The 25,768-nt window shown below is 41.6% G+C and overlaps 1 protein-coding gene across 2 annotated transcripts in view; it reads left to right on the forward strand.

The window, feature by feature from the left end:
• The window catches only part of dock10 (dedicator of cytokinesis 10), a 69,339-nt gene that overhangs the window by 42,197 nt on the left and 1,374 nt on the right, over positions 1-25,768 (forward strand). Inside the window, exons 13-56 of one of the 2 annotated variants that reach the window (XM_030066700.1) lie at positions 117-239; positions 776-858; positions 1,204-1,326; positions 1,435-1,514; positions 1,644-1,831; positions 2,093-2,158; positions 2,307-2,399; positions 2,539-2,662; positions 2,822-2,943; positions 3,150-3,233; positions 3,816-3,908; positions 4,089-4,207; positions 4,487-4,556; positions 5,568-5,681; positions 6,289-6,360; positions 6,546-6,692; positions 7,027-7,110; positions 7,267-7,363; positions 7,549-7,581; positions 8,056-8,234; positions 9,226-9,342; positions 9,459-9,576; positions 11,026-11,147; positions 11,568-11,682; positions 12,669-12,735; positions 13,195-13,242; positions 15,573-15,692; positions 16,313-16,425; positions 16,929-17,044; positions 17,554-17,691; positions 18,034-18,216; positions 18,348-18,458; positions 18,660-18,875; positions 19,009-19,066; positions 19,904-20,005; positions 20,654-20,760; positions 20,982-21,104; positions 21,548-21,661; positions 23,450-23,455; positions 24,170-24,316; positions 24,483-24,693; positions 24,871-25,061; positions 25,174-25,274; positions 25,604-25,742. In XM_030066700.1, coding sequence (XP_029922560.1) covers positions 117-239; positions 776-858; positions 1,204-1,326; positions 1,435-1,514; positions 1,644-1,831; positions 2,093-2,158; positions 2,307-2,399; positions 2,539-2,662; positions 2,822-2,943; positions 3,150-3,233; positions 3,816-3,908; positions 4,089-4,207; positions 4,487-4,556; positions 5,568-5,681; positions 6,289-6,360; positions 6,546-6,692; positions 7,027-7,110; positions 7,267-7,363; positions 7,549-7,581; positions 8,056-8,234; positions 9,226-9,342; positions 9,459-9,576; positions 11,026-11,147; positions 11,568-11,682; positions 12,669-12,735; positions 13,195-13,242; positions 15,573-15,692; positions 16,313-16,425; positions 16,929-17,044; positions 17,554-17,691; positions 18,034-18,216; positions 18,348-18,458; positions 18,660-18,875; positions 19,009-19,066; positions 19,904-20,005; positions 20,654-20,760; positions 20,982-21,104; positions 21,548-21,661; positions 23,450-23,455; positions 24,170-24,316; positions 24,483-24,693; positions 24,871-25,061; positions 25,174-25,274; positions 25,604-25,742 — 4,977 coding nt within the window. The remainder of the gene's footprint in view (positions 1-116; positions 240-775; positions 859-1,203; positions 1,327-1,434; positions 1,515-1,643; positions 1,832-2,092; positions 2,159-2,306; positions 2,400-2,538; positions 2,663-2,821; positions 2,944-3,149; positions 3,234-3,815; positions 3,909-4,088; positions 4,208-4,486; positions 4,557-5,567; positions 5,682-6,288; positions 6,361-6,545; positions 6,693-7,026; positions 7,111-7,266; positions 7,364-7,548; positions 7,582-8,055; positions 8,235-9,225; positions 9,343-9,458; positions 9,577-11,025; positions 11,148-11,567; positions 11,683-12,668; positions 12,736-13,194; positions 13,243-15,572; positions 15,693-16,312; positions 16,426-16,928; positions 17,045-17,553; positions 17,692-18,033; positions 18,217-18,347; positions 18,459-18,659; positions 18,876-19,008; positions 19,067-19,903; positions 20,006-20,653; positions 20,761-20,981; positions 21,105-21,547; positions 21,662-23,449; positions 23,456-24,169; positions 24,317-24,482; positions 24,694-24,870; positions 25,062-25,173; positions 25,275-25,603; positions 25,743-25,768) is intronic. The other variant, XM_030066698.1, reaches the window with a different exon arrangement.

Raw genomic sequence — 25,768 nt, forward strand, 5'->3', positions numbered from 1 at the left:
TTGTAGATTCCCATACAGTAGACACTTTTTAGGCACTTCATAAAAGGGAATGCACTTGCCATGTATTTACCCTGTAATATTTGTCTAAATGTGTATATCCGTTGTATTCCATGTAGGCCATCTTCTCAGTGACGAACCCCCACCCAGACATAGTGATGATGGCCAGGGTGGAGAAGGTGCTGATGGGAAATATTACTTGTGGGGCTGAACCTTATATCAAGAATGCAGACTCCAGCAAGGTTTGTTTTTTTCATTATCTTGACATTCTCACTGCCACTTTTTACTAGAAACATTCGAGGTAAACATTTTATATTGTCTTGTTTCATTGAGCATTCAGGGAAAAACAGCTTATGAAACATGCTGGTAGGCCCAATTATTGCAAGGGAAATGGCCTAATCTTTTCAAACGGTTGTATGTATGACATTTATGAAGTGCTTTTCCCGTAATGCTCTACCAGTTTATCTCCATCATTGTATGCCAGTCAGATGGGTTAGAAATTAGGTTTTTCCTAGATCCTGTCCAAGATGTTCCCTTGCTGCCCCAATGGCGGTGCTCCTTGTGGTCTTTGTTTAGAGGACTAAGTGAATCACCAGACGTTCAACCTGCTGCCAGAGTTACTGTATTAAACAACCTCTAATTGATCTGTCACTCTGTCTAGCTCAGCCACAATTTAGGGTTGATCACATCCCACAGAATTCAAGAATATCAACCTCTGTGGCCTTTTGGTAACATTGCCCTCCGTCTGTCTGTTTTTCTTTGCTTGTGTCTTGCACAGACTGTCCAGAAGATGTTGAAGTCCAACAAGCAGTTCTGTAGTAAACTGGGAAAGTACCGTATGCCATTTGCTTGGTCTGTCAGGTCAGTAACACTCTTTAGCGGTTCTGATATCTAAACACTTAGCCTCTGATTTCCTAAAGCTTGTGTGTTTTGTGTTTTGTTTTGTGTGCAAAAACTTTTGTGTTTGCACAACCAATAACATGACCCCTCATCGGTCAAGAGGATTGTCTTGCACGTTGTGCAAGACTTAACTGACTTTGAAAACTGAAAATGTTTTAGCTAACTTAACTTTAACTTTTTTCTTGTCTTTATGGGGTTTTACATAGTGCAGTGTCAGCCTAACATCACTGAATAACAACCATGTATGGAGTTATGGCTAGTATCTGGCCACCATTCATTAATGATGTTTATTTCTACCTATTACAGGTCAGTGTTTAAAGACAACCAGGGGACGTTAGACAGAGAGTCCCGTTTCTCACCTCTCTACAAGCAGGAGAGCAACAAGATTTCCACAGATGACCTGATTAAGCTGGTGTCTGAGTATAGGAGGTAAGATATAGGCTTCACCAAATAAGTAGATCATGCCCACTTTTCACATTTTCATCTTCTCACAAGATCTGATCTTTGACCTGACCTCTTTCACCTGTGTATCTATAGAGCTGAGAAGACCAGCAAGCTGCAGACTATTCCTGGGAATCTGGACATCACTGTAGACTACGTCCCTATGGAGCATCCTAGTATGCCCACTCCTCATAATACTTCCTGTGTTTCTTTGTCCATGTTGCCATTCCGCTGTTTGCTTCAGTCCTTCTACATACATTGAAATGGCTTTCAGGTCTAGATTTCCGTTTTCCCTGTCCTTCCAGACTGTGTGACATCATCCTATGTACCAGTTAAGCCCTTTGAAGAACTGAGCCGACACCCGCCTACAGTGGAGGTGGAGGAGTTTGTTCAGGACACCACCAAGTTTACCCAGCCACACCGTGTCTACAGGAATCACATCTATGTCTACCCCAAACACCTCAAGTATGACAGCCAGAAGAGCTTCGCCAAGGTAATTCTTGGCAGTATTAAACATAAAGCACAATTGGAGAACAGCAAGAGCTAATCTTGTACAGAGGATGTGAACCTTACTGCATAAATGTACAATTGCGTATAGTTTCTCCTACTTTCAGCAAGAAATTGTGCTATAATGGTTTCACTTAAAAGCATAACTTGTATTTTATATGCTTTATGTACTTTTATTACTCATATGTAAGTGGTTGTGTAGGTATATGGCCATTAATTAATGTTACAATGGTTTCTTTGTTCACAGGCTCGTAATATTGCAGTCTATGTGGAGTTTCGTAGCTCAGATGAGGAAGTTGCCAAACCTTTAAAGGTAAAACACATTGTATTCTAAAACACACTGATGGGCCATTATTCAGTCTTTAGAAAACCCAGTTCTCCCTGTTTTATCCCTTTCACTGGGGAAAGAAAGGCTGAGCATGACATTTTATTTTGTTTGCTTTCTGTTACCTTGTTTTTAGTGCATCTATGGCAAGCCAGGAAGTCCAGTCTTCACCACAGCAGCCTCTTCCACAGTCCTACATCACTGCCAGAACCCCGACTTCTACGATGAGGTGAGGACAGACGCAGCATTATAGATAGGATCAGGACACAGAAAAGACAGGGTGTTTGACAGTGTCTTTAGTGTGAAGATGTAAAAGGTTGCCAGTACAATCATATAATATGACCCATCATTTGCAATTTTGTCCACAGGTGAAGATTGAGCTTCCAACCCAGCTCCATGAAAAACATCATATTCTCTTCTCTTTTTACCATGTCACTTGTGACATCAATGCCAAGACCAATGCTAAGAGGAAAGAAGCTCTAGAGACCCCAGGTGATGACGGCGGTAGACTAGAACAAGGGTTCAGCTAAAACTAGTTCACTTTTGTTAGAAAACTTTGCAAATTGGTTCGCAGGTTACACTACAGTTTGTGTTGTCTACCATTCAGTGTCTTCTATGTGTGTGTGTATATGCTGATGTGTGCTTTTTTAGTGGGGTATTCCTGGCTGCCTCTCCTCAGAGAAGGTCGTCTGGCATCTCAGGAGTTCAACATCCCCGTCTCCTGTAATCTTCCTCCAGGATACCTGGCCGTAAAAGAACCCAGCAATGCCAAGGTAAAAGAGTCAGGGAGTCTACTACTGTTGAAAATATTGCTGTATAAGGAACAAAAATAACTTGATTTGTTAGAGAATAAGGGATTAAATAAGTGATAAGTCAAAGCATAGGATAAATGGAGCATTCCACAAGAAGAAATGTGGGACAATGGCATTCTTCCTCTCTGATATTCATACTCCGTCTGTCTCCTCTATCCATCATACAGAATGGAGCAGATGTGAAATGGGTAGATGGAGGAAAACCAATCTTCAAAGTGTCCACCAACGTTCTCTCCACAGTCTACACTCAGGTGAGACTGTCATGAGTTCCTACAATTTCACCCCCATGTCAGTCAAAACTCCACTTTGTATGACTGCCAAACACGCAGTGACCAAATAATTCTTCGATTTCTTCAAACACATTAAATTGAACACTTACCAGAATTAAATGATTAACAGATGTGTCAAAAAAGCTATTGTGGCATATTTAAGTGTTTTGTAGCAAAACATTGCTGTTGTAAACAGGATCAGTAAATGTCTCACACAAGAAACTGTTTCCACTAACCAGAATAAATCAACATACTAAGGTATATGCTAATTTTATGGACTCACAATGCAGTTGTTTGGCTACAAAACACTTGAATTATGCCGCACCACTTTTTTTTAGAGGTGCCTTAGCGATAATCATTTTAATGTCCTCTTTTTTGAGCACTAATTTGCTGTGTGTTTGGTGGCGCTACAATCTTCAGTGTAGTTTTGACTAGTCTGGTGGTCAGTGTATAATGACAGAGTTTTCATTTTAGGGTGAACTTTTCCTTTTAACGGAACCAGTCCAGTAAATATTATTCCAGATCGTAGTCACTGATTCTCATGGATTTGCTTGTCTGTGCCAGGACCCCCACCTGAACCGATTCTTCCAGCAATGCCAGAAGAGAGAGCTGGACCTCTCGCTACCTCCTAACTCCAACTTCCTCAACTGCCTTAAGGTCAGTGCGAATACAGTGTATCCTCTCACCTTTCATTGCTACTGAGACTGTGCCACACTAAACCAGACTTGTTTTTCTTTTCTCCCCCTCTCTGTTTTATTTTTCATTTCTTTTCTTCTCCTCCCCCTCCCCCTCCTCCCCCTCCTCCTCCTCCTCTGCTATCCTCCCACACTCCTCCAGGGTCTCCTAAGTATGGAGAGAATCCCAGTGATCATCCGGTTTCTACCGGTGTTATTCAACCAGCTGTTCAAGGTTCTGACTCAAAATGACAACGATGAGGTTACTACTGCCACCACCAGGTAGGCAGCGGTACTACTCGATCCGCCACACTATTGTGTTGACACAAGGTCAGGGCCCAGTGGATGTGATAAAACACACCATTTAGACTCATAAAGATGTGCATACAAAAAAGCTGAAATAAAACATATCTAGAATGGAGCTCAGGGGACTGATAAAAACATCCTGTGAACAGAGAATGTGCCTGACAGTGTTCGACAGATGTTTTCCACCATGGTCTGATGCAGGCATGCTGCAACGCTGAGATCAATAAGCTCTTTGATGTTATCATGTGTCTGCAGAGTGCTGGTCCACATTGTCGCAAAGTGCCACGAGGAAAATCTGGACCACTACCTGCACTCGTATATCAAGGTATGATAAGCTGGCATTTGGAGTCGTGGTGGTGGGGGCAAAGGGGTGTGCATGCAACGTGTGTCCATCCTTTTGTGGTTTTGCGTGCATGTGTGTGTGTGTTCATAAGGAGATTATATGATAATTATGAAGGCTGTTTGTTTGCCTTGAAGGAGTGGGGTCAGTGCACAGACAACTTCATTAGCAGAGAACAGAGAGGGGGCTTTGTGTGTGCGCATGTGTTTGGGCCAACAGGAGTGTGGCTAGGGCTGCATGCCCAGAACTCTGTACACACAGGGAGAGAGGGAGGGAAGGGAGGGGCAGAAAAAGAAGAGAGGGTGATTGAGGAGGAGGCAAACCAGGACATTCAGCCTGCTCAATAAGAAACACAAGGCACGCTTGTTTAGGGAGAAAGTCAGCAAGAGAATTAGGGAAGAGAGCAAGAGAAACCAGGAGTCCTGTTTCATGTTGGCCACAATGAGGGAAAACTACTATGCTTGAAGAGGTGGTGGCAGAGACGAATGGAAGCAGGGGAGGAGAATGGAATAGTGGAGCAGAGTTAATGGAACCAGGGTTGCTATAGTAACAGATTGGCATGATGTTCAGGACTAGTGGTGTACAATTTGAACCGCTGCTCTGTGTGTGTGTGTGTGTGTGTGTGTGTGTGTGTGTGTGTGTGTGTGTGTGTGTGTGTGTGTGTGTGTGTGTGCGTGCGTGCATGTGTGTGCATGTGTATGAGAGAGAGAAGGAGGGGGAGAGGATGCAGATTCAATTTACTGTCGTAGGAGTAGTATGCAGCAATACTACTTGAATTATCTGCATTTCCTGTAAAGACAAAAAAGTATAAGACAGTATGTTCCATCAGTCTTTGTTGTACTGCAATTTTTTTTTCATTTTTTGTTGGTGGTTTAGATTTTTGGTCATACCTTAGATGCTGTGTAATACCTACATGAAGTGGCTGTGCATGTACAATTTGTATGCACCTTATCTCACTGCATGGTTCTGCCTTTCTGTGTGTGTGTGTGTGTGTAGTATGTGTTCAAGTCAGAGGCCCATGGCTTCAGGACAGTCCATGAAGAGCTGGCTAAAGGGATGACCTTTGACCTGAAGAGCAACGAGCAGGCAGCCGTCAAGAATGTCCTAAGGGTTAGTGCCGCTGCACCTACTCTTCACTTCCTCTGCCTTTTTATTTGAAAATTCTTAACTTGACACCCTCCACTAAGCTCCCAGAGAAACTTAAGTGTAATGATGCTTTCACTGCACTAATGCATCGATTATTAATTTGACCAATTCACCTGAATTGTTTTGCTTAAAGAAATAAATAAAATGAATCACTCTGACTTTGACCTGAATTGATATGAAACGGTTTGAGCTGATTCATTCATGATTCTTAAAAAAGTTGCACTGTATTATAAATTACTTTTTTGTCAATAATGTTTTTTTAATAGAAATAATAATATTAAAGTAATTCTGTTGTCTGTTTTTCACATTCCATTATTGTACATGCTTATTGATGGATGCAAAATTATGGCTAAATCAAATCGATTCAAATCTAACAAGTGAATCTTGAATCAAACTGAATCAATGTCAACCCGAAGATTCACACCCACAGTCTTAGTCAGTGTGAGATTTGTCATATTACCAAACAAAATCATGTGTCCATCATTTCATTAAAGAGCTGATGACAGAGAATAGTAGAAAAGGGGGGACTTCAGAAATCATGTACTATGGTTTTGATGTCTCATTCTCACAGTTTTCCTGGTTCTTCTTTGAGCTGATTGTCAAGTCCATGGCCCAGCATTTGGTCGACTCTGACAAACTCAAGGTAAGCACACTCCTTGGAAACCTAAAATCACTGTGACACCTCTTGTTGCTGCATGGAAAGTTAAAAAGCCCATGTCCTAGAATAAATTTCGGTTTGTCACATTTTATGAGTGACAGGATACTTGATTGTATTATTACTGTGTTGTGCGCACTTATTGAGTGTTTTCCTCCTCTGGTGTGTTATAGCTACCTAGGCCCCAGCGGTTTCCCTCGTCCTATCTGAACCGAGTAGAAACCCTGCTGGAGACGGTCTCTGACCACGTCTTCTGGAAGAACAAAGACCTGGCAGAGGAGACACGCAGCGCCAACTTGGCTGTGGCAGCTTTTGTCAAGGTGGGAACACCAAGTTCATTTGAATTCTAAAGTCAGTTTAAACATCATTCATGAGGCAGGGTAACAGCACCATTAAACCCAATAAACTTTAAGTACATGTGAAGGGTACATGTCTATGCTAAAGATGCCGAGAGGGATCAATACAATCAGCCCTGCAGTTTGCAAATGGAAATTGCTTCCATTTGCTATTGTTTCCTATTGATTTCCCTAAATGTTTTTTGTTAAATGGTCTGTCTCGCACTCTCTCATTAACTAAAGTTGGGTCTAATCCAATTTCTTTGTCTTTCTCTCCCTCACCCTCTCTCTCTGTCTCTCTCTCTCTCTCTCTGTGCAGCGTTGCTTTACTGTGATGGACAGAGGCTTCACCTTCAAACTGATTAGCAGCTACATCAACATGATCACCGCTACTGACAGCAAGGTAAAAAAAAAAAAAAAATGCTTAAGTGCCCAAGAGAATGGGCTTATTTTTCATTGTCACAACTCTTTCAGGGATAGAGTTTTAAGGGAAAAATATAATTTGCTGAAAATATAATTACCAAGTTACTAGACAGTTTCTTATCCTTTCTTTTGACAGGTTTTGTGTGAGCTGAAGTTTGAGTTTTTGAGGGAGGTGTGTAACCACGAACACTACATTCCCCTCAGCCTGCCTCTGCCCTCTGCTCGCATCACAGGTTGGAGTCTAGGGTTTATTCTGTTGTGCAGTAATGCTCATGCAGACATGATAGATATCATACATCAAGTAGCTTTCACTCCCATTTGTCTATTAACACACATTCTCTCTATTTCTGTCTCTTTTACTCTCCTTTTCTCTGTCATCCTCTTTTACTCTCACTCTCATGTTATCTGTCCACGTCAGACCATGCATCTCCAGAGCCACAAAGTACCCATGGTAAATAAGTTCATTCATTTACTTGTAATGTTGCATTTTATGTGTTTATCAGGATCATACAATGGGATCATCATGTTTGCTACTAACAAAGGCAACTGGCTTGTTGCATGTTTTGCTCATTATCTTTTGTACAGTGGTTTTGTTACATTCCTTTGTTTGGAAAAGGATTGATGAACAAAGTCCTCGGGCATGGGCATTATTGAAAACATGGGCATCTCAGTTAGATTCCATTTTAAATGTGATTTTCTTTTGCTGCCTCTTCTACAGTAAAACAAACAGGAGGGAAGTGTGCTGCTCTGTGTTTTAGGAGTGGGGGCTCATACTCTGATGAAGGCTGATGGCTGAAACATGTCAGCATTTGTTGGCTACCACAGTGTTTAAATTTATTGTAAGAAAGACCTGAAGAATGGAGACCTGAGGTATGATTCATTTTTTGAGTGCCGCCTTTCTCTATTGATTTCGTCTCTTCTACAGTGTCAGTGCCAGAGTACAGTCTGACTGGGGAGTTCTGCAGGAAGCACTTCCTAACTGGCCTGTTGCTACGGGAACTGGGGCTGGCTCTACAGGATGAGCAGGACCTGAGGCACCTAGCCCTGGCCACCCTGAAGACGCTAATGGCCAAACACTCTCTGGATGCACGCTATGCCACCAAGGTAGACAGAACATATGTGTTTACATGGGATGAAACTGGAGGCATGAATAATGAGTCATGAGCTCAGAGTAGGAATTCCTCACATGTGACTCACACAAACCCGCACAGACTGATGTGTGATTGTTCCTAACAGCTGGGAGCAGCAGAGAAGATGGCTTGTTGGGTGCTGGGAACTGTCCAGATCAGATCAAGTCTCTAATCTGCCCTCTGCCAAACACTGCCAAACACTGCCAACCACAAAACAACACCAGGGCTACAGTCAAAGCCGAGACTTTAGTCTTGATTGCACTCGAATCATTCTATCATGGATAAGTGCAAGACCATAGAAATCTGAACTTGAGACCAGATTTGAGTGTTATAATCCTGCAGTATAAATTGCCTCACCATTTAATTGAAATGTGGTACTTGTATTGAATGTCTTATAAACTAGTGCTAACTGTAGTGTCCTGTAATGTATACATAAATGCTAGATTAAGGATTAAGTTATGACTTAATGTTTAGTAGGATAGCTGGTATGTTGGCCTGATGTGCCTGTAACATGAAGTGAAATGGAAGAGTTTCACCCCTCTCACCGAGCCACAGCAGTGAAATCCAGATGTAAACATGTGAACAAATTAAGAGTACCCTACCCAGCTTTAAATACAAGTGAAATCCACAGTAATAAATATAACATGATCCACGTCATAATCTGTACTGTGAAAAAAGCAAGTGAAAAAAGCAAGTGTCTCTGTGAAAAAGGCAAGTGACAGCATCTCATGCCATATTTTATGACTCAATTATCAACAGTTACACCTTTTATTTGAGAAATACACTTGCATACAGTCTTTTCAAACAATATAATTATCTTGCTTTCCGATCAACTTTGCAATTGTGAAATGTTCTCACTGTAGAGAACAAGGTCTACATTGCATGATAAACTTAAGTTTAATCAACTCATTTTACAGAAGCTGCAGTAGATGATGAAATGCCTTTCTGCTCTGCTGCCTTTCTAGGAGAAGCAGGCAAGGATTGCATCTCTGTACCTGCCTCTGTATGGCCTGATCCTGGACAACATGCCTCGATTCTTCCTCAGGGACCTCTTCCCCATCTACTTCACCTCTAGTGACCAGGTGAGGAGTCGAGGCGTTGTCTGATAGAATGACTGATTTACTCTCTCACATTTCATTTCAAGTGTCAAGCATCTTTCTATATAGACATATCCACACAATGTTTAAATGCCTACCAGGGCTCCAGGGATGACCTTAGTGTTGGAGGGGGAGTGGCTGGAGGAGTGACTCATGTAACTCGCCATGGCAACTCTGTGGATGCCTCTTTCTCCAAAGAAGTGCTCAACTCCATCACAGGTAATTGGCAGCGTGTGAGTGTTTGTGAGAGTGTGTGAGGAGCAAAAAAAAACAACTTCAAAACAGCAAATGACTATACAGACCACAAAACATCAAGGCATGCAGGACCAACATGGTAAAATAAAAAGTAAAATTAAGATGCTAAGCCCTTTGACACACTAGCTTTCAGGCACTTTTTGAAAGTCAGTATACAGTCAGCTGATCAGATGTTCGATGTTCGAGTCGACACCAAGGAATAGACAAACATCCTTGGCTGGATGACCAGGGGTGCCTGGTTATAGTGTAGGGGCAGAGTAACTCTCTCATGTAACATGGGGCAAGACTGTATTGTGAACTATATGTGACTAGAATTATTTTGACATTTTGAACAGAGTTTTGTACAAAACTTGAAGGCAGTGCTAGGAAGCCAAAACAGGTCCTGTGACTAGACTCTATGAGCTGCAGCTGCCGTCATTTTACAACAGCTTGAGTGAGGCATGAGAAAAGGGAATCACGGTAATCCAGTCGTGAGAATGCAAAGTTGTGGCTAATTTTCTTCATGTCAGCATTTCACAAGATTGCTATAATTCCGGCAATACTCCTACAATGAATATGAATATCTGGGCCCATAACTACACTTTCTGATTTTTCTGTTTAATTAGTCTGACTGCAGAAAATTTTGAGAAATTCATGGAGAAATCCATCCTTAATTGCAGATATACAGTCATGAAGAAATAGCAGGTTGTTTTGATTGCGTGCTGTGCGCATAGCAATGGCAAGACACCCAAAGCAATGAAAAATGTATCCCAAAGTATACACAAAGTCTGGGGTACGCCACGTATTACAGAGATTGACAGTAAGATGAACTCACTGACAGAGACAATTTGTCTTGATTAAATACAATGAAGCAGAGTGAGACAATAAACCGGTCTTTCAGCCTTTCAGTTAAGACGGTATGGTGTCAAAGACAGCAGTCAAGTCAAGTAGCACTAAACAGAAGATGGACCTGAATCTGCATTTACAAGGATGTATTTTGTGACTCTCAGTAGTGCCGTTTTACAGGTGTGCATTTGATGGAAGGCAAAATTAAACATATTTAAGGTGTTATTTTTTCCTGGCCACATTAAGAAGTTGCTCAACGGCCAGTTTTTTTTTTTTTTTTTTTTTTTTCAAAGATTTTGTTAAATATGTAGCTGTGGAATGAGGCCAGGTTTCTGTCTGCTGGTTGATTTAAAAAAAAAAAGTCAGGCACATTGTTGTATGAGTGTGTGTGTATGCCTGTGTGTAGTGTGTGTTTTTGTCTGTCTGTGGTTTGAGATGTGTGTGTCTTTTGGTGTTGTAGTGTTTGGTGTGTGTCTGTGTGTGTGTGTGTGTGTGTGTGTGTGTGTGTACACCTACCTGTCTATTTCTCTTGTCTATATAAAGGTGTGAATGAGGATAACAATACTCACACCCCTCCCCCTCCACCAGCCTTCTCATCTTTGGCAGTTGCCACGGGTAACCAGGCCGACTCTCGGGGCTCTCTGATCAGCGTGGACTCCAACCCTAGCAACAGTGACAGGAACAGTGAGAAGATGGATGGATGTGAGAAGGTGAGAAAAGGAAAAGTAAAGAAGAAAAGTAAAGAAAGCACAACAGCTGTCACCTCCTGTCATATGATATATCCCACTTGGTTTTTATTTCTGACACTTGTGAAGCCAGCAGACCTGTCAGAGGATATGAAATCCCTTAAATAGACTTCGGCTGTTGTAACAGTGAGGCTCCTATTCTTTTTCTATATGATACACAGTAACTGGCATCTAAACTTTGGGTCAGTGAGTTTTGGTGTGGCTTTTATTTTTATTCTAGAGCCATTCATGCTTTGATGTATTTATTGATTTCACATAAAAATGAATGTGAGGCAAGAGGTTTCCATTTTATAACATGTTCATCCATACTCTCACAACAGACCAACTTGAGTTCACAGACCTTTGGTTGTGTTTTCTGTCTGGGTTTCTGTTGTCTGTCTTTAGTTTGCCCGGCCTCAGTCCCTGATAGGCTATGGCTCTCGATGTGACAAGCTGGACCAGGCAGAGACACGCAGCCTCCTCATGTGCTTCCTGCACATCATGAAAACCATATCTGAGGGTGAGTCCCAACAGAACTGACCTCTGAGAAACATTCATGCCCTGATAATACAATCCAGTCCAGACTCATGCCAAATACTATTTGAAAATACTTTTTATGCCTTATTCTAGCATTTAAGGTGCCAGGAGGTTTAGACGAATATTTGAATTTTTATTCTTTAAATTATTATTTAATGAAATTTAAATTTTTTGAACTTTTTAAGATTTTCTGTAAATGATTTCCACAACCGTACAGTATCTGAATTACCCTGATTATTGTGAACCCCACATGTCTTTACTCTAAAGAGGCTAAAACACTTTTTTTTTTTTTTTTTTTGCCACTATTATGACCCAGAGTGTTCATGTGTCTGCAACAACATCTTTGCATAGCGGTGCAGAGAAAGGGTGAATGTGACTGGCAGAGGATTGCATAGGAGCTGATATCCACGCCCCAAAAAATCTCAACAACTTGCTCCTTTGCTAAGCATCAAATAAATGCTGATCGACTGAGTATACTTCTGGTAGCGTTTCGTAACAGAAACAAGCAGAATCACCATTGCACCCAGGACTGCACAACATGATGGAGCAGATAAAGGAGGTTCCTCAATATAGGCTTTTAAACAATCCTTTAAATGCCTACAGCAGTGATTTTAACAATAGAGGAGTTACAATGACTTCATGTCAAGAGGCAGGTTTCTGGTTCCATGTTTCTTATTTGGTTTTGGTGCATCCTGCTTCAGTAAGTGCAGCAGTGCCACCTAGTACACATATTTACATAGTATAATGGCAGCCGCTTATATGTTTCATCTGTTCATGATGCTCATACAGATATACAGACATGCAGGCATGCAGACGTGGAACCAATGTCAGTCTGCAGAATTTCTGTCTACAGAATATAACCCTATGAAAAGCTGCAGTGCCACTGCAAATCTATGGAATGCCACTGGCTCGCACACTAAAAAATCTGCTAAGCTCTGTAAAATATGGTCTCTTAATATCTGTCTCCAGATGTGCTGGTGTCCTACTGGCACAGGGCCATTCACCAGGAGATCTCAGACTTCTTCAACATCCTGGAGTAAGTGTGCTCTTTCTTCACTGCAGAGTACCACTGTGGCTCCCATTAGACTGACTTGTGATAACATATGCACAGAGAGGAAAGCCGCTGTGACAAACACAGATGGGGACAGGAGAATGAGAAGATACAAAAGGGAAACTTGGCCAACAGGGAGCAGATGAATGCAGAGAGAGAGGGAGAGAGAGAGAGAGAGAGAGAGAGAGAGAGAGAGAGAGAGAGAGAGAGAGAGAGAGAGAAAGAGAGTGAGAGATAGAGAGACAGTTCCCTATCGTTTGAACAATGCGGTAAATTAATTGTGTGTTTTTCCTGTTTGTGTCAGCATCTATCCTGTGCTGGTGCAACTCAGCTCTTTCACATGTTCTCTATTTATGACCTCTCTTTAACTCACAAAGAACACACACATAGATAAACACAGGAAACCCCCTACTTAAAAGGTTTTTGCTTTTTTTTCCCCCTCAGGCTTTGTCTTCAGCACTTCAGGTTCCTTGGAAAACGCCACATAGCCAGGTGAGTGTGTCAGCCAGAGAGGTGGACCAGGTCTCATCTCCTCATGAAAAACATTCACATGTACTCAGAATGATGTTGTAGACATGAAAACAGTTTATTAAATCAATATACCTATTACAGGCAAAGGTTGAATGACCCCCACCTGTATAATTCATACAATCATATGCACACATATGCAGGCGTGCACATGCAAATATACAGTACACACACACACACACACATATATAAAACACACACACAAAGGACTGAAGCAGACACAGTCAAGCAGAAACACTAATATGTGTTCTGTATGCGTGTGCACACCCAGGGATGAGCTTCAAGTGGGGAAGAGGTAAAAAAGGGAAGAAAAGGGAAGAATAGGAGGGGGGAGGGAAAAACTCTGCTGTCGAGAGTAAAGCACTGTTGGATATTGTACTGTCATAGTTGGCAAGCACAGGATGGGGGTTGTTACTGTGTGTGTATGTGTGTGTGTGTGTGTGTGTGTGTGTGTGTTCATGCTCCTGGAGTCGCGCCATTGGCACTGCTAGACTCCTCTATCTTCTGGTTCCTCCCAGCTAATTAAATTAGCCCTCTTTTCCCTTTCAGCATTAAGATGCTGAGATGTAAGCCAACAAAAGGCTGGGAGAACTCACTCTGCTTTACAGTGCGAGGAAGCATTAACAGAATAAAGATAGCTGGAAGCCTAGCAAGCTCTCTCAGACGTTGTTGAGCCTGTCTGGGGCTGCTAGCTACTTAACATTCGTCTGTAATACCAGACCATGGGGGATTCACAATCACACGCCTCTGTGTCTGTCTCTGTGTCTCTCTCTCCCTCTCTACTTGCTCTTTGATGCCTGGCTGAGTCTGTATGGGGTTCCACTGACGTTAGGGAGCAGTGACTACAGTAGCACCTTGTAGCCATCAGCCAGCAAGCCAGACAGACAGACAGACAGGCAGTAAGCCAGCCAATCACACAGCCAGTCAGTCATTTTTCTGAGAAGTGCTATAGTTTGAAGCACAGACTTTCTGTTCTTGTTTTGCTTATTTCTTGGGAGCTCCTTAGCTTCTGCTTTTACTCAAAATAAAAGGCTCAGAAGCACACAAATATCCAACCACATGTATACATAGACATGCACACACATTTACACACACGTGTGTATACAGTGCACATTGTACATAACCTTGATTATCAACATAATGACAGTGAATTGCAGTGTTTTCTCCATGTATGACCTTGCTGTTGTAGTCCCCACCCCGGTGCATGCCTTATACCCTCCCCCTCTGTTTTCTGCCCTGTGTGCTGCATGAGGTGATGTAGCTACTGACTTGTTAATGGTCGTCTTTGCACATTTATTGATGTTCTGTCATATTATGTACAGTAAACTATACTGTATGTACACCATGGAGAGGATCTGAATCTATGGGGGATAATGTAACATTGTTTTTATTGTTCTGTGTATATATATTCTCTGTTTGCTCCATAAAGGTTTTAACAACTTGGCCTACTCATCCTTTTCATCATTTAAAGTCCATCTCTTAGTCCTCTTTTTCCATGTCTTTCTTCCACATGTTTTGACCGGCTGTGCGCTGCTTGGCTTGATTGGGTTTCCCTACTATGTGCTTATAGGCTTTGAGGTAGTTGCAACTGTGTTGATTGGCTTCTAGTTGTTTCTTCTTCCTTTTGATTGGACAAAGCGCTATTAGTTTTATGTGGCTTGGCACTAGTTGCTGTTCTTGCTTTATTTAGACATCATAGGAATATAATATGTTCAACATCTGTTTGTTGAGATCTAGTTACAGCGCTGCTTTGTGCTGCAGCTCTGCTGTCATTTGGCCTCATCATACTGTATCTACACATCTTAAATCCCCTGTAGGCTACTGTTTTGTATTAGCTTGGAGCACTGTAGATCAAATCAATAAAGTCAAACCACTTCTCTCAACTAACACTCTACCAGCACTAGAAACACCATTAACCAAACATTATACTAATGGCAAACTAAAACCTTTGACTCCTCTAGGCCACTAACCTTGCCATCTGGCTGGGCACTCTGTCCACTGACCTCGCTCTCTCCTGTATGATGTCCATTTCTTTCTCTAACCACTACCATCAGACCATCAGACCATAGACAAATTTAGTCTGCCTTTAATACAGTGTGACCTTGTTACCATACAGTAACAAGTTCACAAAAGTCAGTCTTCCTTGACTGCAAGCATGCTCAAGTAACTAGCATGCTATGCAAAGCTTAGATATATGGCTGATGATGGCACTGATGGACACAAAAACACAAAAACAGTAACGCTCTCAACTAAACCAACTAATGTTAGCTTTGGTGTGATTGGCTCGTGAACAGGAAGCTAGCGGCGGCAGTAAAGCTGGCCCAGTCCACCCAGGCCAATGGCACCCTGAAGGGCTCTAACCAGCACCCCCACCCCTCCCAGTCCTCTCAACCCTCAGGCCTCTTCCCACAATGGTAATTAACCTCCGCCAGGAAAGCAGACAGCACCTCAACCATAATGCTAGAGTTATGCTATTCAAAGATACTGAGTCTCAAATGGTCACTAAGCTAAATGTCCTTTATGTTAATGTTGTCTGTTAATGAATGGCTCAGACTTTGATTATTTATTCAGTGGGACTAAACCCTGGACTGTACTGTTGAAATGCAGGCACATATAACTTGAAAGGACACTTAGATAAATACACTGTTCTTGTCCTGTGTATATTCATCATTGATATGCTCATAGTTTGTGTATCCATGTAGTATACTGTAACTGTTCTCCCAGCATGCCCCTCTTCATATTGTAACAGTGGTGTTTGTGTGATTTGCCAATCTTTGTCTGTGTACTCCAATGTGTTAGTAGATATCTAATAACAGCAAGTCCCTCTGACATGGATGCCATTTATATTTACAGTACCTATACTCAAACATGTATAAAATGGCTAGTGCTTCCATTTCAGATGCAACGAAAGGAGAACAGGGTTCATTTTTAGCACTTTGCTTTTTTTTGTAGTCTTTTTAAAAGAGGTATTGACTTGAGCAGATGTTAGTTATTTGGTTGATATGAGCTGCTGAACCTTGCTGTCGGCCTCCAGGATGGCATCATCAGGTGGAGAAGGCCACCGGCATGCCCGCTCCCAGACAATGCCCATCATCAGGGGCAAGAACGCCCTTACCAACCCGAAGCTGCTGCAGATGATGGAGACAGGTAACACACACAGACACACACACACATAAATTCTGACATGATCTTCAGACACTTTTATTTTCTGATTCCCCCTCTCCATTTTGCTCCCTCCTCACTCTACCCCCAAAGCATTTTTTGTCTTACACCATACTGATTTATACTTTCTTCTTTTTTGCGCTTAGTTAAAGTTGCAGTCTTCTCTCTGCTTTCCATTTTCATTTTTTTTTGTCATTTATATTTTATGCTTATAGTAATTTTATCCTTCTCACCACACAAAAGACCTCGATGGGAAAAGTAGCAGCATATTACACATTAACAACTCATCATAGATTGCAAATAATTTAAAAAAAATCAAGTGAGGAGTAATCCGTACACTGTATATTTTCTTTTCCTTCCCATGTAAACATGTTGTTGCTTATTTTCATCTATTAACATGAAAACACCCACTTGTATTCTCAGCGATATGAATATTGCAGTAACTGTAGCTGGGATATTTGTGTCTGATACTGCTGCTGTGTTTTCAGATGGGAATATTCCAGAAGGGGACACACTAAGTCCTACAGATATCGAAGCCAACCTTTCCACTGAGGTGGCTCTTACCGTGCTGGATGTCTTAGGCCTCTTTGTTCACCATCACAAGGTCTGTGGTCCTCCTGCTGTTTCCAACCTGAAACTACATCCCACACCCAATACATACACGTTCCATCTGTCTTCAGCTTTTTAGGTGAATCTAGTGTCACATATACAGGAGAAAAAAAAAAAAAAAAAAACTTTATCAATTGAAAAATGCTTTGATCAGGCATCTGTAGACGTAAACTGCACACAGCTCATATTGACTTAAATTTATCTTAATAGTCACGTAATTGATACTCTACTGCCATCTGGTGGTCATTTCTGTTTCCATAATTTGGCCATAGTTTGTAGATTGGAGAAAAGGTAGTTTGTCTGCTGAACCATGCTGAATGTATATCTCTTCATATCTATATCCATATCTATATACCTACATATCTGCATATATATCTATATCTATCTACACACACACACACACACACACACACACACACACACACACACACAAACACACACACACACATATATTTGTGTATATCTGTATATTATATATGCTTGTATTCTTCTTCCTGCCTCCAGAAGCAGCTACTGATGGATGACGGACAGAATGCGTTGATGAAGAAGGTGCTGGACACCTACTTGCTCTTCTTTCAGATCAATCAGTCAACAGCAACTCTACGGCACGTCTTCGCTGCACTCAGGCTCTTTGTTCAAAAGGTCCTTTATATGTAACGTACATGTATGCATGCATGCTCATAAAATGTGCTCAGATGCACTCGAATGCACCCTGTTCAAACACACAGCCTCATATGTATCCCCTTTATTTATGCACTCACTCACTCACATACTCACCCACTCACATTCAAGCCACACAATAGAGGTCCAATATAGACCATCAGTTCACAAACAAACATACGCATACCCGCTCAACCGAACATGCCTCCCATCTGTGCCATTTAATCAGCAAGCATCCTTGAAATAGCTAAGATCTAAGTGAATCTTTCAAGAGATTCTCTAATGTGGGCTTTCTTTCTTTATCCCCTTTATCTCTGCCTGTAGTTTCCCAGTGCTTTCTTCCAGGGTAAAGCAGACCTGTGCGGCTGTCTGTGCTATGAAATCTTGAAGTGCTGTAACCATCGCTCCAGCTCCACCCAGACTGAGGCCGCTGCCCTGCTTTATTTTTTCATGAGGAAAAACTTTGAGTTTACCAAGGGCAAGTCCATAGTCCGCTCACACCTGCAGGTCAGTGAAACCAAATCTAGATTTCACACTATTCTTTCACTGTTGTCAGTATTATAACTTTGTATTTTTTGTCCCTGATGAACTATGGAGAAATACAATGATCTCAGCCCGTACCTCCTCCCTTTCTCCAGGTAATCAAGGCAGTGAGCCAGCTGATAGCAGACGCTGGCATTGGGGGCTCACGGTTCCAGCAGTCTCTGGCCATCATCAATAACTTTGCTAATGGAGATGCACCCCTCAAGGTAATGCAGATTAAATCAAGCATTCTTTACTGTGGTCTGCTGTTGGTATGTGTTGTATAACAGCATTCCCATTAATACTTGGTATTTTATTTCACTTAATTATTGAAGTAATTATTGAATTGAATTACACCTCCTGAAAGTATTTATTTATTTATTTATTTAAGTATTATTAATGCATTTTTCCTGGCACCTTTTGTCCAGAGTACTCCATTTCCAGCAGAGGTGAAGGACCTGACCAAGCGGATCAGGACTGTTCTGATGGCTACTGCCCAGATGAAGGAGCATGAGAAGGATCCTGAGATGCTGGTAGACCTGCAGTACAGCCTCGCCAACTCCTACGCAAGCACGCCTGAGCTTCGACGCACCTGGCTGGAGAGTATGGCTAAGGTCCATGTTCGCAACGGAGACCTCTCTGAGGTATGTCTGAAAAAATCCTTTTTAAAATGGAGTAGAGTGCTCTTACATATGTTTGGGTTGGGGTCAGAAAGAGTCAGAAATGGCTTTCAGGGTGAAATATTGGTTTAATTTGATTTGATTGTCTTTCCCTCAGGCTGCCATGTGCTACATCCACATCTCAGCCCTGATTGCTGAATCGCTGAAAAGAAGAGGTTAGTGCACATATATCACTGCTTTTACTTCCAACCTGTGTGGTAGTGTGGCTTAGTTTGCTCTGTTGGTGTGTGTGTGTGTGTGTGTGTGTGTGTGTGTGCACGCGTGCGTGCTTCTGTGTGTGTGCTTGTGTGTAGTTTGGTGCCTGTGTTTATTTGTGTGTGTGTGTGTGTGTGTGTGTGTGTGTGTGTGTGTGTGTGTACTTGTGTATGCACATCTGTGCATGTGTGTGTATCTGCTGCTGTTAAATTTCAGTGGAGTGTGTGCATCTGTGTAGACATGGCAACCTCTAACACAAAACTCCCATCGCAGTGGTGGCAGGCATCTTTTATCATTCAGCCAACCTCTCTCTGCTAACATGGTTATTTCTGTCTCAGGGCAACATACTGACCTTTTCTGCCATTAGTCCGTATCACCATGCGGTTTCAAGTAATGTCCACGCTTGAAAAGTGAGCACATTGTGGACTTGAAAAATGTATAGATCTACAGGGCTTTCTATGCATTGAAGTCCCATGCTCTTTCATGACTTTTAGAGCGTAGACTGATGTCTATACATTTTGCTATGCTGCATCGTCCTCTGTCTGCAAATCTGTTTTCTCCTGTGTGTGCATGCTTCATCATTTTGACTAGAGCATGTGTCTGCATCTTTGTCTTGATATGCAACCCACATCTTTTAGCATGTGTACACTGCACCTGTGTGCCAAAACAGCAAGCATAGCATGCCTGTAGCATGGCTGCTTGGTGAGCCTGTCAGCTGCCTTGTCCTTGACAAAAAAGGCAAAAGCAAGTGGACATAAACTATGTAAACCTCCTCCTCCTCCCCTCCTACCAAACAGGCTACTGGAGAGCTGACAAGGCCAGGATGTCCAGTGTGTCCCCTGAGGAAAGCCCTGTCTTTAACTGTAGCTCCTTACTAACTACCTCCCGAGAACAAGACAGTGAGTGTGTGCGCCTGGGGCCTGTGGGGAGGTGGGGCTGGGAGTTGTCTGAAAATAGGGATGGAGAGCAGAGAGACTGGGAGAAAGAGAGGGGTTGTGGTTTGGATTAAGCCAGCACTGGGCCCTCAGGTGCCAGAACAAACCTCACCACTCGAAATAATCATGGACAGTTTTGTCTGCCCCCTGTGTTATTTTAGGTATGTATTAAAATGAGTTGACGACCACTGTTCTTGTCTTTATAATTTGAGATTTTATGTGGTTATGATTAATTTTCACTGTGCAAGATTCTGTTTGACCTGCAATGTTCACTCATGTCTCACCGGATAAGATGTTCATTGTCACCAGGTTTGATATGAAGCACGTTCACATGTAACATCTTGTCACTTTTCTTTGGGTTTGCAAAAATAATATGGGTTGCATTGAAAGTTTGACTATAAAAATGATATAAAAACATCTTGTATTTTGAATACAAGAATGTTTCTGTAAGATTCTGAGTGAGTGTGAGGATGCATTTTATGCATCCGTCTGTTTGCAAGCTGAACATTACAGTACCAGTAGTAATGTATAAAGAGTAGGAAAAGAGGATATCTTCTGAATTGCTTGCTTCGGCCTTGCTCTAATGTCACTTTCACTTGTTTGAAATCTCAGCATCGTTCTCCATGGGCTGGGCAGCATTCATGTGCATCAGCCCCAATGTGAAGGAGGAAGGGGCCATGAAGGAGGACACTGGCACACAAGACACGCCCTATACTGAGGTACCCTGAACAATATGCCCAACAAAATTTTAGGCTGAACTGAATGAAAAGTGAAATTCTTTTTGCACTAAGCAGTAGTAGTTCATTATCATCACAATATAAGAATATAGCATCTCTCTCTCTCTCTCTCTCTCACTCTCTCTCTCTCTCTCTCTCTCTCTCTCTCTCTCTCTCTCTCTCTCACTCACTCTCTCTCTCTCTGATCTCCTTGGTCTGTGCAGGACACCCTAGTGGAGCAGCTGGAGCTGTGTGTGGACTACCTGTGGAAATCAGAGAGACATGAACTCATCGCTGACATCAACAAACCTGTGATCGCTGTGTTTGAAAAGAGGCGGGATTTCAAGGTAACTGCTCTCTAATTTTTTTCAAAGTGAGGTCCAGGGAGAACCAGGGGTCTTGGGGGCCTTCCAGGGGGTCCACAGCAAAATGAGGAATAGAGCTGAGATTAAATAACTGGAAACTTTTGCAATACACTAAAGGGAAAAAAGTAGGTGTGGCTATTGTAAGGATTACTTTAATATTATGCTTTAATCTCAACCCCTTTGAATCTATTTATCAAGGTTCAAGCATGACATCTAGATTATTTAACAATCAATCCCTAGAGCAAAATCAGTGATAATCAGGGTCAGCAGGTTAATGAAAGTCAACTTGGGGGTCTACATTAAAGTTTGAAAGCCCTTGCTCTAATGACCTCTCCACTCTGTGTGTGTGCATGTGTATTTGTGCAGGAGGAACAAAGTGCAACATTTTATGCATGTTCACATGTGTTTGTGTTTGTGACCCACAGAGGCTGTCGGAGCTGTACTATGACATCCATCGCTCCTATCTGAAGGTGACTGAGGTGGTGAACTCAGAAAAGCGACTCTTTGGCCGCTATTACCGTGTGGCTTTCTATGGACAGGTGAGGAACAGCAGCTGTTATAGTACCGGTTTATGCCAATAATACACTTAAGCACTGACATACACACCTAGAGATACATATCAACCACCTGAATGAATGCTATGCAGGAGGAGCAATCACTATAAATGCTATGGCTGGCAGATACAACCTACATGTAAAAGGTTAGCTTTGGTGCCTCACTACCCTGTATGCATTGCACTGTGCTATTTTAATGTTTATACACTGATTCTTGGGAATTTGGATAAAACAGGTTTTAATTTTGAAAAAAAAAAGTGAGTTAAATTACAAAATCTGAAGGTATATCCTTATAGGCCAAGGTCTTGGCTGTTCAGCAATGTATCGGTGCAACCTCCTCATTTTGCATTTTTTTCATAAAATAGGTTTTTCCAGTTATTAGGCTACTTTGTTTTTGTCAACACCGTCACTGTAATGTTTTTTTTTTTTTATTTGAAAAACATATTTTTGTATTAAAGAGACTATTACTTTAATAACTCAACAGCACCAAATAAACATATTGTAAGCATATTCATTTAAAACAAATCTAACTGCCTCTGATGGTGGTGACACTAATCTGACGGTGGTGACAGTTGCCTCATTAAAACATACATTTCCAAAATTTATACCACTCAAGTCAATGGCTTCTTGCTAAACAACTTTATTTAACTATTTGGTACAAAAAATAACAATCCTGAGCACTGTTATAAGCATTTTTCAGACTTCAGTCATCACCATCAGACAGAAAACCTGACGGTGGTGACGTCTGACGGTGGTGACAAAAACCTGCTCTTTCACATGATAAGCATGAGTTATTCACATTAGCCATCTTGTTTTCGCCCTGTTGCTACCTACATCAGACCTCTTCTTAAAAAGTATACATTTATTCCATAATCTAATTTAATATTTTTTATACAGACGTGACGGTGTTGACAATTTATGGTTGTGACAGTAGCAGTGTCCAAAAATATGAAGAGATTTAAGAGAAAATAACAAACTTCCAGGAGCCTGAGCAGTCTTGAAGCATGCAGTAGAGCTGAAGGTTTGAAAAGGGGTCCTCAGGAATGTAATTGACCTTGTAGTTTTTTTTAATTATTATTTTTTAAATAAATATCTGACGGTGGTGACGAATATCTGGGACACAATTATTACTTTTTGTTGTTTTAATCAAGTTGAAATGATTATCTTCTATCCGAGGACAACTAGTTTTGTAGGCCATGGGCCAACATATAATCATTAAATTAATACAAATTAAAAATAAACCTATAAAAGAACCTTACAAATGTGCAAAGGACCCCCTGATTATGCCTTTGATTCTTTTTATTCATTAAAATGTTGTAAATTTCCAGCAGAAATAGCATTTTTCTTAGTGGGACATGATTTATCCAAATTCTCAAGAATCAGTCTATAGTGTAAGTATAAAGCACAAAATATAAACATAATTAGGATAAATGTATATTGGACATAATGTGTAAACAGTTCTTTGAGGTATCTTAAAATCACTGGCTTTACCTATGGAGAGGCACTGTGGAGGCACTTTTGAGAATCTGGATCCTTGACACAGTTTAATATTTGTTAATGAGGGGATAATGTGTTTGTGAAGGAATTAGGGAGCTCTGAAGTGAAGCAGAGAGGTTATCCTGGGAGTAAAAAGCACCGTGAGAGATCCACTTATTAAGGAATAGCAGAAGAAGAAGAAGATAGAAAGATTAAGGAAGCCAGAGTCTTTGCTGAGTCAGTGTCTTTAATTTCTCTGTCTGCTCTTTTCTTCTTTTTTTTATATTCTATATCAAGATTGCGGTAAGTTTTTTGTCTGTCTTTGTTTTCCATCTTCTTCTCTTCTAACCGCTTTTACCTCTCTTTTCCCTCTGCCACTATTAACAACTACCTCTCTAACCCTTTGGAGGGTTTGTCTCAAGCTTGCCGTTGTCTATTGCGTATACATATTAATATGTATGTATAATATGTATACTTCCTATAATCTCCAGTGACCTTAAACATCTTGGTGTGTAACACACAGACCCTATGCGATGGGATTAGTGTGAAACACAGGACAGGCAGATATTGACATTCACCTTTGACCTTTCACCCCCATGGTGCTTTGAAAACGACCTCTGAACTGTCCCCGGCCAGGAAGTAACATTGATACTTCGTCAGTGCTAATTTGTTCTAACAAAACTGCAGAGTTGCTACTGTATGTGGCCTACTTGTTATATCACTAGTGACACAAGAAACCACAAGATGGCGATATAAAACTGGACTGCCATACTTCCCTTACACAGAGTGGAACCAGTGAAAAGAAACCCCACAGCAACAGGAACAAAATCAACATATTGCATTTACATTGCATATATACACATATACACACTAATATACTTACATCACGCACACAAACACACACACGTGCGCGTGTGCACATACACACGTTCATAAAAACACATAGGCACAAGTGTTGTATGTGTATAATCACTTTTGTGTGTGTGTCTGTGTGTGTGTGTTTGTGTGTTGTGGTAGGGTTTCTTTGAGGAAGAGGAGAGTAAGGAGTTCATCTACAAGGAGCCAAAGCTTACAGGACTGTCAGAAATTTCCCAGAGACTACTCAAACTTTACTCAGACAAGTTTGGAGCTGACAATGTCAAGATGATCCAGGACTCCAATAAGGTAACTTATACTGTAAAATTTGTTCCATCAGCGAGGCTTAATGGCATTTATTACTTCATTAAAGCTGATTGTACCTAGATGTCATTATGGCGTTGTTGGTTATTGGTTTGTTAATATATGACTCTTTATTCAAGAAGATGACATGAGCTTAACATTATACCAACAGGTTAACCCCAAAGACCTGGACCCCAAGTTTGCCTACATTCAGGTGACATATGTGGTGCCCTACTTGGACGAGAAAGAGCAGCAGGAGAAAAGGACGGATTTCGAAAGACATCACAACATCAACCGCTTTGTGTTCGAGACGCCGTTCACGCTGTCGGGGAAGAAGCATGGGGATGTGGAGGAGCAGTGCAAGAGACGCACCATATTGACCAGTAGGATAATAGATATTTACTATAGAGCCGCATATATGTGCCTCACGTATGGAGGCATTATGCAACTTTACAAAAAAAAAAAAAAAAAAAAAAATCCACTCGCCATACTGTAACTGACTGGTAGGGAACCAGAATATATGTCTGACAAGGGCATTTTTATCTCATCCTTCTTTCCAGCGAGTTCCAGCTTTCCCTACCTGAAGAAACGTATCCAGGTAGTGGAGCAGCAGAGCACAGAAATGAATCCCATTGAGGTGGCCATAGACGAGATGTCACGTAAGGTCTCTGAGCTCAACCAGCTCTGTAACATGGAGGAGGTGGACATGATACGGCTGCAGCTCAAACTGCAGGGCAGTGTCAGTGCCAAGGTGTGGATTGTACAGAGAGACACAGCTGCTGCACGCATGCACACAGACAAATACTGAAATCCAGACATGAGCTGCAGGGGCATAGTTTTCTCATCTGGCCATTATCTTCCAGGTGAACGCAGGGCCTATGGCCTATGCCCGAGCCTTTTTGGAGGAGAAAAATGCCAAGAAATACCCAGACAACCAGGTCAAACTGCTCAAGGAGATCTTCAGGTAGGATTTTACTGCACGTTTCTGTTCAAAATATGATACTATTCAGGGTGCCAGTGGATAAATGTGTGAATTGTACTGTATGAATGTTGACGCAGGGTGCAACCCACAAAAAAGTGCATTCATGCAAAGAAAAATTGTATTAATTTACCTCTGAGAGTTTAAAAAATAACAGTGTTCCAGTAAGTCCAAACCCATCAATTAATTTAACACACAACACTGGATAATGTGCTTAATGCTCAGTGTGCAGTTCACAGCACTAGCTGTCAATATCTTGCCAGTCAGTTCTGGAGGTGCTATACAGTAACATTATCCTAATATCCCCCCTGCAGGCAGTTTGCAGAAGCCTGTGGTCAGGCATTGGATGTCAATGAGCGTCTGATCAAGGAGGACCAGCTGGAGTACCAAGAAGAGATGAGAGCTCATTACAGAGACATGCTGACTGAACTGTTCGGCATCATGAATGAACAGGTCTCATTTTGGACTTGCCACAGTGT

Source organism: Myripristis murdjan, chromosome 13 (assembly GCF_902150065.1).
Source record: "Myripristis murdjan chromosome 13, fMyrMur1.1, whole genome shotgun sequence".
NCBI lineage: Eukaryota > Metazoa > Chordata > Actinopteri > Holocentriformes > Holocentridae > Myripristis > Myripristis murdjan.